At 40.5% G+C, this 15,406-nt stretch overlaps 2 protein-coding genes across 7 annotated transcripts; one reads left to right on the top strand and one right to left on the bottom strand.

The window, feature by feature from the left end:
- Positions 1-263: 263 nt before the first annotated feature.
- Positions 264-13,393, top strand: LOC115671493 (uncharacterized). 6 transcript variants are annotated; one of them, XM_056302869.1, is made up of 18 exons: positions 264-417; positions 1,052-1,523; positions 2,428-2,519; positions 3,707-3,871; positions 3,967-4,360; positions 5,196-5,314; positions 5,394-5,466; positions 5,550-5,770; positions 5,859-5,903; positions 6,905-6,998; positions 7,363-7,554; positions 7,826-7,929; positions 8,065-8,146; positions 8,942-9,097; positions 9,984-10,127; positions 11,533-11,703; positions 12,727-12,786; positions 12,886-13,393. In XM_056302869.1, exons 1-18 carry the CDS (start codon positions 374-376, stop codon positions 12,997-12,999), a joined length of 2,742 nt encoding a protein of 913 aa, XP_056158844.1. In that variant the 5' UTR covers positions 264-373; the 3' UTR covers positions 13,000-13,393. The 6 variants fall into 6 exon arrangements, with proteins under 6 accessions (XP_056158844.1, XP_056158846.1, XP_056158845.1 ...); XM_056302868.1 differs by having other exon boundaries at positions 265-417; positions 1,052-1,544; positions 8,068-8,146; XM_056302867.1 differs by having other exon boundaries at positions 265-417; positions 1,052-1,544.
- On the bottom strand, positions 12,531-15,092 carry LOC115671494 (protein trichome birefringence-like 8). The gene is made up of 4 exons (XM_030593078.2): positions 14,630-15,092; positions 14,016-14,402; positions 13,755-13,913; positions 12,531-13,417 (listed from the first exon to the last, which is right to left on the bottom strand). The coding sequence occupies exons 1-4, from the start codon at positions 14,992-14,994 to the stop codon at positions 13,090-13,092; spliced, it is 1,239 nt and encodes a 412-aa protein (XP_030448938.1). The 5' UTR covers positions 14,995-15,092; the 3' UTR covers positions 12,531-13,089.
- Positions 15,093-15,406: the final 314 nt, after the last annotated feature.

The following is a 15,406-nucleotide window of genomic DNA, read 5'->3' as shown; positions in this document are numbered from 1 at the left end:
TTGATAGGCTTTAGCTTTTTTTAACTTTGCGATTTTTTATATATTTATTTATTTTTAGTCATTTTTAAACTTTAGCTTGGCTAAGGAACCCCAGATTTGCCAGGGATTTTGCAAGAATAAGGACACAACTCTTTTGACCAAAAAAAAAGAAAAAAGAACAAAAAAAAGGACACAAACTCTCTTTTGTGATTGCCAGTTTCTCCACGTCTCCAGGATAAACCCCCGACCGCCACGTCACCAGCTCGAGCTCCGCTTCTTCCTTCTCCTTACACCCCCCACCCTCCTCAAACCTCTCCTCCGTCGTCTCCCCGCCACTTCCCCCCCGGCTGAATCATCCTCCTTCCGTCGGTCGGCCGGTCAGCTGGGCTCGCTCATGGCGGCGGCGAGGTTGCAGGATCGGACCTTCATCTCCTCCAGGTTCTCCGCCGCCTCCCTTCCTCCTCCTCCTCCTCCTCCCCCTCCCCCTTTCTGATGTCCTCGCCGTTCCCGTCTGCTCGTGCTCGGCCGGGTGTGTGCATGCTTGTGGAAGGGTTAGGTTTTTTTTTTTTTTGGTCGAATAATCGATTGGAATCCGGCGGCGGAATTCCGACCAGTCGGAATTCCGCCGCCGGTCTGCCGAGCGCGCGAAAGGAGGTCGAGGAAAGTCGAGGAATGTGGAGCTTTCTGATCGTTTGTTCCGCAATTTGCTAAGAGGGAGCTGGTGATGAGTATCTCCTAGGTTTCTGCTGGGTCAGGAGTTTTCTCTTCCTGAAATTTTAGACTTTTGGAGTTTGGTGTGGTTATAGTTGAGTCTCGCCGCCGTCTCGGTGCGCGTCGGAAGAGCTCAAGGTTTGAGTCGTTAGTCATCCTGTCGACTGCTGAAATGTCACTGGTGCATGGTCGTAGAGAATCTCTGGTGTCTCCTTTGGCTAAATTCCACTGTCTTGAAGCTCGGTTTTATTGAATCGAGACCTGCCTACGTGAAAAAAAAATCTGGAATTTTTGTGGGTGCTGGAGAAATGGGTGTACTTGGAGCTTATTAGATTAAATTTTCTTCCTTTTGCGTTTGCAGCTCTTCGAATCCATGGATGTCGCAAAAACCGATCAGAACCCATTTCTCCTGTAAAAGTGTGGTGAGCCTGAATTACTTGATAACTAATTGGAAATACTCGACGAAGAGATGCTGTTTACGAGTTGCCATCTCAGAGAAGAACAGTTACAGCCTCAATTATGTGTTTATGGGGACAAGGAGAGGCTGCTCAAGTTTACCAAATACTAGAAGGTTGGGGCAACTCTATCCCCTAGCATCTTCTAATGATGGTGTAACTGTCAATGGCAGACCCCAGGCAAGTACTAGTAGTGATGTGGAGGAAATCACGGTCAAACTTGATAGATCTTTACAAGGTGAGGATTACACTGATGGGCTTGTCCAGTCCCTGCATGATGCTGCTAGGATATGTGAGCTGGCAATTAAAGAGCGTTCCTCCCAGTCAAAGATATCCTGGTTCACAACTGCCTGGCTTGGCGTGGACAGAAATTCGTGGGTGAAGACTCTGTCTTACCAGGTTTATGATGACATGCAAAACCTTTGTCTAATGGCACCAGTTTTTCGTTATCTCTTCATTTATATGGGTGAACATGGCGTATGTCCTCTAGAGACATGTCTCTTACCATATTAGCATAGTAATGCCAGTGTTGCCGTTATCATTATTATATTGCCGCTAATGCTTGGCTTTCTTCAAATGGAGATTAGAGGTTTCTCACTGTTGAATCTATGATCATCATCCATTATAGCTGTGGCCCAGGGATCCTTCTTCGTATTCCTTCTTCTTCTTTTGTTTTCTCCCTTTATTATGATAAGAAGGGAGATAAGTCAACCTTGTCTATGTTGTGATATGCTAATCATCCAATAAGATCAAACTTTACCTTAGTCTGAGAGGCTCTAACTATATATATGCTCATGCTAACTTTGATTGATTTAGGAGGGTTTATCAGTTAAGAGAAAATGCGGCTCTTTAGCGTTATTTGTGAAATAAGAGTGAAATCAGCTGTTGCAGTTTTCATTTCTCTGCCATATTCTAGGTTGCGATGATTATTAGCATTTCCATACCTTTGCTTATGAAATTCCCTGCAGCCTTCCTTTTCATAGGCTGTTTGACATCACATTAGTTAGTACAGTGAGGAATCTTTGTCTTAAGTGAGTTTGCAAGAGATCTTCTCCGTTAGTTTGATGTCAGGATTTTAGGGCGGTGTTATTTGTTTTTACATACTCTGCCTGCTCTAAAGTTAAATCAATAAGAACTAGGTAAGTTTTCTTGGTTGGTGATTTGGACTCAGCATAAGCATATCAGGCAGCGATTTCAAAGTTATGCATTCGTCTGGGCCTTTTATCAATCAATTCTTCATTTTTTAATCCGGTAGGTTATCTGAAGATTCCTGAATTTTCAGGCTTCAGTGTATTGCTTGTTGCAAGCTGCAAGTGAGATTTCATCTCGTGGTGATAACAGAGACAGGGATGTGAACGTTTTTGTGCAAAGAAGGTACATGGTATATTTTTTAGTGGAAAGAAATGCTATTTCTCTCTTACTTCCTGATGAATTTGAAAGTTGTAGTCTTCTACTAAAGAATTTGATTTATAGAACTTGAAATTTTTAGTTTCTAAGTCCAGATTATGGTGTGTTGGATTTGGAACTCTACATGTAAATGTTAAATTCTACTGAAGAGGAACCCATTTTCTTTGACAGAATTCCTAAAGGCTAAACCCATCCATGCCCATCATTTAGAATGAAAGAAAAGAAAAATTTCACCGAAAGTCCTAAACATTTTGCCATGTGCATTCAAGTCTTAAACGTTTTGAAAAGGTGTAATCAAGTCCTAAACGTTTTTGATAAGCTGCAACTTGGTCATTCTGAGATGCTATTGGAAATCCGACTTGGTGTTTTGTTAATAGGCTTTAGCATATGTTATGCTGATGTGGCGCCACATCAGAAAAAATAAAAATTAATGAAAATTTAAACAAAAGAACCAAAAAAATTAAAAAAATTTCGAGAAAAATCAATAAAATCCACAAATTAAAAAAAAGAAAAACCAATAGAGAGAGAGAGAGAGAGAGAGAGAGAGAGAGAGAGAGAGAGAGAGAGAGAGAGAGAGAGAGAGAGAGAGAGAGCAGTAGGCTAGAGGGGTGTTTGAGATTTTGGGGGTGGCGCAATCTTCTAACACCCCCACTAACGGTGCCTCTATCTCTCTCACTCTGATTTCCTTGATTTTTTGTTTTTTTGGCTTTTTTGGTTTTTCAAAATTTTTTTTATTTCTATTTTGACTTTTTTTTACGTGGTGCCACATCAACACCACGGCAATGCCACCTGTGCTAAAAGTATTAAAAAACGCTAGGTCGGATTCGAGTGCCACGCAAGCAAAATTGGCTGAGTGGTCGCCAAAAGAACTTGATTGTATTGTATTCAAAACGTTTAGGGTTTGATTTATTTTTTCAAGCGTTTGGACTTGATTGCACGTTGGGCCAAATTATTAGGATTTTTGATGTATTTTTCCCTAAAAGTAACAAAAACAAAGAAGAGGAGAAAGTCGTTATAGTGTCAGTCACATCCTTTATATGTGTGTTAGATGTAATTCTTTTTCTTTATTGAGTAAATCTGCCAATGTTCTTCTCGCAAGATCGAGATTGCCACTAAATCTGTCTAAGCTTTTGACACCAACTACTGAAATGCAGTTTATTGAGGCAGTTTGCTCCTTTAGAGAGTACGATCAGGGATAAGCTATCAACCAAGCAAGCCGAAATCTATGATTGGTTTTGGTCAGAGCAGGTTCCAGCTGTGGTCACATCATTTGTCAATTACTTTGAAGGGGATTCACGCTACACAGCTGCTACTGCAGTGTATGTTGTCAGTTTTGTTTAGCGGGTAGTAAAATGGATATTGCTTGCATCTTTGTGCAATAACTTACTCTGAGATGTTTCTAATTTGCTTCCAGGAGTGGGAAAGGATTACAATCACGTTCAGGAAATACAAGTGATATATCTCTCCTTATGTTGGCTCTAACTTGCATAGCAGCAATCACAAAACTTGGGCCAGCAAAAGTTTCCTGCTCGCAGTTTTCTTCTATGATTCCAGAAATAACTGGTCGATTGATGGACATACTGGTTGATTTCTTGCCCATCCAGCGAGCATACAATTCGATAAAGAAAGTTGGTTTGCACAGAGAGTTTCTTTCCCATTTTGGTACTCAGGCCGCGTCATGTAGGGTTCGAAGTGATCGGGATGCAGAGGAGGTAGTTTTCTGGGTGAATCTTGTACAGAAGCAACTGCAACGAGCTATAGATAGGGAGAGAATTTGGTCGAGACTAACTACATCAGAAAGCATTGAGGTTGGTGTGGAGGGACTTTGATCAGTCAAGTTATGAATGTTCATATGTTGAGAGGGTGGATTAGCTACTAGACTTTTGTAAATTCTTATTTCAGACTTCCTTTTTTCCTTTGCTAAAAAGACATGATCCAGAACTACACCTGGTCAAAAAGACCTTCCTTTCTGCCATCAGCCATTATTTAAGCTTCAGGGAGCAGAGCTTAAAACACAATTGAGAGCACCATGCTTTAGCCCCATTGTCCAGAAATTTACTGCAGCAACTACCTTATCTCAGCATAGAACCAATCTTCTACTGAAGTTGGTTCGCCAATAGGCCTTCTCGCCAGAAGCTTACTGCACCACATTTTTTTCCAACCAAACTACTGCTTAAAACCATAATGTATTTTGTGATCAATCTGTGATTATTTAATGCACTTGTTCCCTGTGATAGTAACCAAGGGATTTGGAACACCAATTCAAAACATAAATAATCATCTTCTTTTCACATGAACAAGTCAGCAAACGTTACTCCAAAATTCAGGACATATGTTCTAGTAGAAAGTGTCTGAGTAGCGGGTATTGTCCTAAAACAACAAATTAATGCTTTGGTGTCCATCTAGAGAAGCCTACCGCAATCTTCTCACTTTTTAGACTTGGCGTGTTCCACGTTCCTTTTTCTGTTCCATGGTGACACCATTCATGCTTTATGTGGCTTGCTTAAGGGACGTGGGATAACATAAGATAAGACTTATGTTTCCTATGTTCTAAAGAAATCCTGTACTTTTGCTGTGAAATAATCTTATTCTTGAAGTGAAAGCATAAAAAAGGCTATTTGATTCTGTTTAGTCTCACTGCAGGTATTGGAAAGGGACTTGGCTATTTTTGGATTCTTCATTGCTTTAGGCAGAAGGACCCAGATCTTTTTATGTGCAAATGGTTTCGATGACATAGGGAACCCTCTTGAGAGCTTTATTCGGTATAACTACTCTCATTTTAATATAAAATTGCTTGTTTGAACTCTTTCTAGGGTATTATTGATATGTCTTGTGTCATAGGTACCTTATAGGAGGAAGTGTGTTATTCTATCCTCAGCTTTCAGCGATAAGTTCTTATCAACTATATGTGGAGGTTGGCATTTATTTTTCTAACTATCTGAGTGTGTTCGAATACCCAAATCTACAAATCTGAGATTTTTTTTTCCTATTTCATAGGTGGTATGTGAAGAGTTGGACTGGCTTCCTTTCTATCCTAGCCTGGCAGGAAACCAGAAACTGTCACATGGTCATCAAAGTAAACAAGAAAATCCTCCAAATCCTGAAGCTATCGGTCTGGTGTTGGATGTATGTTCTCATTGGATGCAGAGCTTTATTAAATATAGCAAATGGCTGGAAAACCCCTCAAATGTCAAGGCAGCAGGATTTGTATCTAGAGGGTGGGGAAATTATGTTTTTGTAAGTACTAAGCAATATCAATGTCTTTATGTAAACACTAAACCATCTTTTCCTATTGTTGCTATTCAGGCACAACAACTTAGTGGAGTGCATGGACAAACTTGGAAGGCTAAAGTAGGATACCACACTCCTAGCCCTGTCTCTCTCCCTTTACATCCACATGCATTAGCACATAAACTTGTATTTACTAATCCATCTAAATGAGGAGTCTCAAACCTGACACGTGCATTTTTCGATATGTGAACATGCTGTGATTAATGTTTATATCATTTAAAAGCTCTTGCTGTTGCTGTAGCTATAGTGTTGTGGGTGGAATCTTAGCTATGTTTATGAATATTCTAATGGTAACATATTTGCTTGGAAAACTTTTAGTCAAGTCTTGTTTTAATATTATATTAGGTAATAGAATGACTAAAGTGATATACATAATGAGATTTATGGCCCATAGAAATACGTAGACATTATATGAAAGGATATACCGGTATAAATCTTTTTGAATGAAGAGAGTTTCATCTGGTCCTACCAAATTCTTGGTAAGCAACTATAGCTTATTTTTAAAACTCTCTAAATGTGTATGGAAGCCCATCAGAATCAGGTAGTGAACTATCCATCCGTGGATATTATGATCTAGGATATCAGGCATGTTTGGGCGTAAGTAGCATGTTGCCAAATATACTGGATCTGTAAATTTTTTTTTTGGGTCGAAGATCTGTAAATTATCTACTGCATCTGGATCGCTATGGATAATTACTGGTAGATGACTGGCTCTGGTCTGGCAATCCTTAACATTTCCTAAGGAGACTGTTTTGTGGTTAAAAAGCTTGCCCACAGTTAAGTAGACACAATATGCACCGAGAGAACTTGAGCTGGTCGCACTGTGAGTCAAGAATTATAGTTAGTCAGGTCTATTTCGTCGTAGGCAAGCTGTCAGACATATGATCTGGCAACATGTCATTTTAGGCTTATGTGCAGCACTTACATCTAAACTCAACAGTTTTATTTCTTTATTGGTCTTCATATGGTTTGTTGCTAATGCATTGATAAATTTTCACCAAGGTAACAGTGTCTACTGTGATACTAGTGGTATACTATATTGACTTGCAGATTTGATGCAGGAATGAGGCAAGAAATAGCAATCTGAGAAATTCCAGTATGACTGAACCTTTGAAATATTTGGGATCTGCCAAAGAGTCGGATTCTTTTGACAAGGTTGGTCTCTTTTTATTCAAAATAAGTTGCCCTCTTTTGATAGATGAATGATTAGCAGCAAGCAGCCTATTTTCCATCTGTGTTTAGCAAAAGGGCATAGTCAATACAAAAACAATATTCTGGAAACCTTTAAGGTGAAAAGTCTTTGCATTTTCAGTAATGAATGGCTTCAGTCGTTATTTTAGAAGTCTCCGTGATGTCCTTGGCCTAGCTGGTTTCCTTCAGTTATCCGTTATAAAAACAACTGTGGAGCTTAAAAGTGGATGTTTGGAGTATAAACTGAAGAAAGTGATGCTTTAATTTTAGTTGCATCTTAACATTTGTTGAATTTTGTAATGGATCTCTGACATACATTTGGTTTTAGGCATTGGAGAGTGTCGAAGAAGCAATAGTAAGACTAGAAGAGTTGCTTCAGGAGTTGCACGTGTCTAGTTCTACTCCTGGAAAGGAGCATTTAAAAGCTGCTTGTTCTGACCTTGAAAAAATAAGGAAACTAAAAAAGGAGGCTGAGTTTCTGGAGGCATCATTCAGAGCAAAAGCAGCTTCACTCCAGCAGGTAATTTGCAGAACCTGATGATCTTAGGAAAGAAAGTCTCATCCTGTCTCACCAACTGGGTAGAACGTTACGTGTTTCTGGCTTTTAAGCTGAATATCATACTTCCGAGTTCCAGTTAAATGGCTTTGTCTTAACTGTTGTGGCCAATGGAGAATTTGATGGTCCTGATTGCATGGTTGTCTTGGATTTGTAGGATTCTCATAAAATTTCTTTATTCCATTTTGAAGTTCAGCACTTTGCTTTTGCTTTTTGATGAGTACTGTGGTCACAGGTGGATGATGACAATCAATCCCAATCTTCAATTCGTGGTCAGAGACGGTATTCAAAAGGAAAATCCAGGGACAATGATGGTGTAATTCCAGAAAGAAGTAAAAGGTGAAGATTTGCCTGGACCATCTAGCTCTCGCAGCTATGCACATCAGTTTAAATTCATATGTTTCTTTTATCTTCATTAGCCATGCCATTCCCTTTCTCCAACTTGTCTTGAGACATTTCTTTCTTGAGTGGCAGCAGTGCACGTGGATTTTGGAACCTCTTGACCAGACCACCAGCCAGGAAGTTGGGCCCTGAGTTACTTAGTGCTAACATATCTGTATGATCTCGCCTTTCGTTGAGAATTGTTTCTTCATATATTTTTTGTTGTTGCATAGAACTTTCTCTATTTTCTAGAAGCACTTTGCCATCATGATGTGTGCTCTTGTCCATGAACCATCTACTTTAAAGCATCCACTCCTGCATGAATCATCTATGTACCTAGTGCTTGAAATCTTTTCTCTTCTCGTGCCCTAAACACGTAAAAGTTCAATATACATTTCATGTCTGTAGCTGTGTCGGATTTTCTTATCATGGACATACTCACCTCCAGATTATGTTCTGATCTGGCTTTTTTTGGACTAATAAAATTATGGGAATGGCAATAGAAGAAAAATAATTTGCTTCCTGCAGTATTTCTGTTTTTGTCTATCTTGTGTAATTCATTAGAAAGTGAAACTGTGACAAGTAACACTACACTACTAGCTTTGTACACACATTGGATCTTTAAAACTTAGTAGAATGTGAACCGGAGTTACTACGAATGTGATATGTGCAATAAAAGCTTTAAAGAGAGGTTAGTAATAGATGTCTCTGTTTAATTGGAGGTTTAACTCAGTCTTTCACTCAGAAAAATGACTTAATAAATGAATGCATGTTAGATCGAGCTTTGAAAGTGACGACTTTATAGCATGCTATGTGACTTGAGATGATCTATCCACATGATCAAGCTCATCAGCATCATCTCATGAGTTTACTCAGATCTTGGGTTTAATCATCTCTTGTGCCATCCAGAATGAACTGATTTATTGACTCTTAACCACCCAAACTCCTTGTTGTACGTTGTACGTTGCAGGACAAGGAAGATGAAAAAGTCCAGGAAATCACTCCAAAGATGACCATGGACGAAACTGAAACAAGTGGAATTCGGCGTTTTGAACTTCTGAGGAATGAGCTGATAGAACTTGAAAAGCGAGTTCAGAAAACTTCTGATAAATCAGACATTGAGGAGGTATCTTTTAGAGTGCCTCTCTTTGTGATATAATTTCCTCTGCGCATCAAATATTGATAATGACATGCACCGGAGAAGGCACTTGTTACTGTTCACAGCATCAAACAAATCTTTTGCATCTTCATATTTTTTTTTATGTTGGTCTTCTTGTTCAGTACACTACAGAAGCTATTGTAAGTGAATGGCAGATTGCATGTTCACCTGCTCTGACAACATCCCTTCTCAGGCCTATCAACCCTGAATGTGCATGTCTCTTTTAACAAAAGGCCTCGATAAGGAAGGAGATCTGCACTCAAGGATAGATCATACCCTTTACTCACCTTCTATTAGATATATAGTCTGTCATGTCTTCTTTGAAGTTTAGTCTCCAGGGTTAGTCTGAGTGATGCCTATTTAATCACCAGGATTAGTCTGAGTGATTCCTCTCTTTTGCCAGGCTTGATCAATTCAAGAAAAGATAGTGAGCTGCCTATGACTTCCATGGCTTAAGTTCTGTCAGGATTAATGTTTTCAAGCCTCTCTGACTTAATTGAAGTATTATGGTTGAAAAGGGCAGGGGAGAGAGTGTTATGGAAGATAAGAAACAGAACACATGATATAGTGTACTTAGATGCTGTACTCGTATACTCGTTTATGGAAGCTATGCAAATATCTTTCAAGTATACATTTGAACATGCACATAAAAGCACGTGTAGGTTCTCCGAGATGTGCTTTTATGGTTGGGTGCATGTATGTCTCTGAAGAGGTCAGAGATTATATTTGTAGGAATTGCTGAGCTCTCTGTGTGTGCGTGTGTGAATTTCAGGTGCGATTTCCTGTCCTGTCCATATACCATGTCTATTGAACTTCACATTGACCATTCTTGTTTGATAATTCTTATTAGTAGGTATTTTGTGTATTTCAGGATGTTCAGCTCTCTCATGAGGGTTTTGACGATGATGGTGATGATGCTGAGAGTGCTCTGATTGAGGTCCAGAAGAAAGAGAATATAATTGAAAAATCATTTGACAAGCTGAAAGAAACTAGTAGGGTATGGTTATGCACTGTTATTATAATACATAATGCATTATTCGTCTCTAGGTTATACGTATTTATGCATACATGCTCTATGATTTTTTTTTCCAATTATTTTGATAACCGCGAAGAGAATCGGCGCTGTCCTCGCTTATGCTACATGCGGTGGGTAAACCCCTCATAGAGTGCTAGGAGGTCCCCCACCCCTAGCTCTGGATAAGCCCGAGCGGCAATGTAAGCTGAAGGATTTGAAGTCGCACCACATGGGTGGGATCGAACCAGCACCACCAATGCACTGCACCGTGTGGGGCGCATGCTCTATTAATTTATTCATCCTTTTTGTTCTGTTTTCACAATATCTTCTGCATAAGCATATTTATGATGCCCTTAAAAGTTTTTAGATCTGCTAGTTTTGATAATCCTGGATAGACCACGAAGTTAATGTGTCCAAAGGACTAGAACTTAAAATTTTTTTAAGCTGATAGAACTTAAAAAATTTTATCCTTGCAAAAGGATTTTTGCTTATTCTTGGACTTTATCTTTTCCACCTTACCAATAATCCCAAAGGACTAGAAGACAAGGCTTTCAGCAATTAGGATAGACCATGCACGATGCAGTTTTTCAAGTAGAAGAAAACTCCAGTTTAGGATTTCTCCCTGCTTAGTCAAAAGGACCTCTAGGGTTGCACATACTCTTCATATGTCTGGGACACTTGGTGGTCTTGAATATTCGGCAATCTTTCAATCGCTGGGAGGATAATATTACTTTCCACAACAGTATTTGCCCTTTCACTTATAGTTGGAAAACAATAGTTCTAGATACTAAATGCACTATTCTTCGGGAAATGAGAACTGAACCGATGTATTTGGCTGCAAAATGCTGATCTGAGGATATCTCTTAATGCATGTAGTGTGATATCAACATAAATATAAGGAGAAGGAATGAAGCTGGACAAGAACTGTTATTGTGATGGGTTCTGCTACTGTGTATCTGTCAATTTTATCAAGCTATAACTAATGATTGGTTGCTATTCTCCATTCCTTTTCTTCCTTTATATGTTGACCCCTATATGCCTGATCAAAATTCAATTGTCTGGATAAATGACAAGAACAAACCAACCAATTAAAGCAAAAAATTGAAGGTTTCATCATCTCTTGTGACTCACTCATTTTATACCTTTCCTTGGACACTCTCTCCCACTAATTTTGTTCAATTAGCAAGGTAGAATGAGTTGCTGTAACCTATGATTAGGCCAGCTAGCATGAAGCTGCTAATGCGTATAGCTTTGATCATTCCCTCTGGTATCAATCTGCTAATGTTATAGTTTCCCTCTTGCCTCTATAAATTTATGAGATTATCTGGTTTTGTTCTTTCCATTAATCGTGGTATCTCACTGTAGTTGTCTTGGATTGATCAAGCAGGATGTTCTGCAAGGAACCCAGCTTCTGGCTATTGATGTTGCTGCTGCTATGGTATTGCTTCGGAGAGTGATAATAGGTGATGAATTGACAGAGAAAGAGAAGAAAGTTCTCAAGAGAACTCTCACCGACTTAGCATCTGTGGTTCCCATTGGTGTACTGATGCTACTTCCGGTTAGTTTCAATTAAAGCATCATCTGTGTTCTGCTGCCTATGATTTTTTGACAGTTTTGTAATATTATCCAATTTTCTCTTTATCTTATTTAACGGCAATGATATGCGTCTTCACTTGTCATCCAAAATCCAACACGTTTCTCATTCTTTTACATCTTTCTACAGTGATAAATTTCTTCTATTTTTTGAATTATTCCTGCTACATTAAAGTTAGATTTGGGAGGCGTAATATCGAACGAGGCAATGCTCAGAAGCGAAAAAGAGCACTTTTAGGTGGTCTCAACTTTCTGGATTCACTACTTAAAAGTTTTTGTTAGGGATCTTGCCATTATGGTTTCTCTTAGGATTAGCGGCATTTAAAGATTTGGTCATTTTGACATATATTATGTTTGTTAGTACATAAATCTATGTGAAGTCACCTGAACATTTCCCAATCAAGATCACAGCTGGACTGGCATATTTGCACATCTAGGATATTATCCAGTTCATGTTAAACTTGTAGACATGTATATGTATGCTCGCGCTCGCTTGCTCACACACACACACACACACACACACACACACACACACACACACACATATCCTTGTCTGTGAATGAGCTCTCTGTAAAAGGGGATAGCTGATAAGTTCGCCTATGATAATCTGTGCGAGGGTCTCTTATGAGTCCAAAGTGGACTATGGTTTTCAAAATGCCCTCAATGTTGCCCTTCCAACCGTGAGGAAGTTTTCCTGAGCAGGAGAAACTGAGCTGAAAAAGGAATGAATCTGACTGATGTATGTCAAACTTTTCTTCTTTTGTTCAAGCAGAAGGGAGATGGGAACATAGACATGAAATCAGATCTCCATTGGCTGAAATTCTTTCCAAATGGTTTCCTATATGCTGTTACCACAATTTGTTGGTTTAATTCAGGCTCTCATTTCTTCTTCTGATAATCTCGTGTAATTGAGAATGTTATCATATTCTAAAATTCTATTGCGCTCATCATTTATTCTGAATAACGCTTGTCGGCTGATGTTCTGCAGGTCACTGCCATTGGTCATGCAGCCATGTTGGCTGCCATCCAGAGATATGTACCATCACTGGTTTGTGACATTTCTTATCCAAGCACTCATCTGTTGCAACTTCTTACTCGCATGCAAATCTCTAATTAATTTGTGTCACACGTGTCATCTTTTTTACAGATACCCTCCACATATGGACCAGAGAGGTTGGATCTCTTGAGACAGCTTGAAAAACTGAAGGAAATGGAGACCACCGATGTGAATACCCAAGAAAATGTGGAAGAAATGGCTTGAATTGAATCTTGTCTTCTTGTACAGTTGTTGAAATCATTATAGCTTCTGCGACAATGATCGACTCGGGCAATTCTTCAATTCTTTCATAAATCACCTTTCTTCGAATCTTACGGACAAAAGGTGAGCATAGAGAAGTTCATTCCAAGTGTCGGGCACTCCTGGTAAACACCAATGGCTGCAATCTTGGGGAGCATCAGCAGGGGTGCCTGGCTCACGATGTTCCGACGGATGGCCATCTATTCTGAACTCTGACAGAAATGTGATGTCTAGATACTGAACCTTCCTATTTCTGCCTTTCATCTCGCCAACCGTGTTTGAAATGTACAAATTATTCAGTGGTTCGGCTTCCAGTTTTGTATAGTCAGTTTCCGGCTCTTTGTTGTTGTTGCACGTACCACCTTCGCTCCATGTCCCATTCCTGCAGTTTGATTGTTCGCGCTCAGTGGTGAACAGAGTTCCTCCAATCAGAATATGAATGTACGAGCATGCTACCTGTGCGATTTACAAAGGAGCAAAACGCAGAAATCCTAGCGACACCTTGTCGTGATTTAATTGCATTCATTTTACTCATTTCAATTTGACGTGATTGCATTCCGTTTACTCAGTTCATTTCTACGAGACAAATGGGAGGAAAGTTTCAAACATAATCCAGATTTTTGCTGTGCTCTCCTTTAATCACCATGTGGAAAAGTATCATGAAGTTGACACAAGCCTGAGGGTTTGCTCTATCTACTAGAATTTGGTAATTCGTATACCTGTAGTGAACAGGAGAATAGCCGCGGAAGAAAACGTGACTTCTTTGGAGATCCAAGCAGTTCAATGCCCACGTTTTCCATGTCTGTAGTGACTTCCTAAAGGCTTCCATGACATCCATTGTCAGGTTCACGCTTCCCTTCTCCTGAAAGAAGCTGTTCCTGGAACACAAACACCGAAGACGAACGATATTATCGCAGGAACATTAACATCTCTACAATGGTATGTGCGAGTTGAGAATCGGGTCACATATTACTCCATACATTTTAACAGTCTTGTCTGCGTTCCACCAATGCCCGGCATTGAAAACGAGGACATCCGCGCCCTCCCAATTCTTCGAGTACCAATGCAACTCGTCGATCCTGACCGTGGTCTTCACGGAGCTAGGAGAATTCGGCGGCGGGCGCCCGACCATTACCAGGAATGGAGCTCGGTAATACTCAACGGTCAGGTTGTATTCCTGGAATCGGATTGAGAGGTAACCCTTGTGCTTGGTTATGGGGTTCCCATTTGCTTCGTATATGGAAGATTTGGATGCCGCTTGCGAAAGCATGCACACCAGCGACTCCCACTGGTTTCTTCCGATTGAATCTCCGGCGAACACGATTCTTCCGTCTCGTGTCCATTCTAAGAGCTTGCTTGCATTGAATCTAACCAATTGAGAGAACCACATCAAGAGTTCATTTGGCTTTGCTCAGATTTTTAACAAAGACCGATACTGTGGGAAAACCGACAATATTTTCCACGAAAGTTGCTCTCTTCTATCATTTTTTGGTTACAGATGATAAACAAGATTTAAAACTGAGAGTGTCAATGAGACTAGCTCAAGGACCTGTATCAAATGCATAAAAACGTGCACGCGACCGAACTAATATACCTTGGGAGCTCGCAGCCATAAGGTTGCCATCTCCACTTAAGATAGCCGCCGTCCTTTCGTCCATTGCCGCTGCACCGGAACCCCGGGTCGAGGAACGGGCAGCTCTCGTCGTAGAACCGAAGCGGGCGATCCTCGTCTCTCACCCACCTTCCCCTCGAGTAATCGCACCTTCCCGCGGAGGGTTTCGGCAGGATGCGCGACAGGAAACCGGGACGCGCGAACGAGCCGAGCCCTAAGGAGGGGCTCGACAGATTGAAGACGAGCACGGACGAGATCAACAGGAAGAGGAACGAGAGGGTATAGGCGAGTTCCCTCCTGGGGAGAGAGACGAGGTGGAGCTTTGGAGCCGCGGGTTGAGGATCCATCAGAAGAGGGGAACGAGACGTGTAAACATGTTGTTTGAACGAGTCTTATCCTTTCTTCTTCTTCTTCTTCTTCTTCCTCTCCACAGAGAGAGAGAGAGAGAGAGATTGTTAAGGGTGTGTAAAAGGTTTTCAATTCATTGGCGATGTGATGTTGTACCCGCCCAGATTATTCCTTTTGTGTTCCCTGATTTGCGTGTTATATTCTCAGTGATCGTGTGCAATGATCGGCTTCCTCCCATGACGATCCCCACCCACGTCTCTCCATCCTACGTTGTTTGCATGTCCACATCGGGCATCACCTTTATATCAATCTTACATTAAATGCGTAAAAGTGCCCGGTGGCCTGATAGCCCCACCCTACCCACCCGGCCTGGAATTTTCGGTCTTTTACATCTAGGCTTAGAAACCAAGT

The sequence above is a fragment of the Syzygium oleosum genome, unplaced genomic scaffold (genome assembly GCF_021117445.2).
Source record: "Syzygium oleosum isolate NSW1041296 unplaced genomic scaffold, Sole_v2.1 Sole_v2.25, whole genome shotgun sequence".
Taxonomy (NCBI): Eukaryota; Viridiplantae; Streptophyta; class Magnoliopsida; order Myrtales; family Myrtaceae; genus Syzygium; species Syzygium oleosum.
The sequence above is the reverse complement of the archived record's forward strand: the minus strand, read 5'-3'. Positions and strand labels throughout refer to the sequence as shown.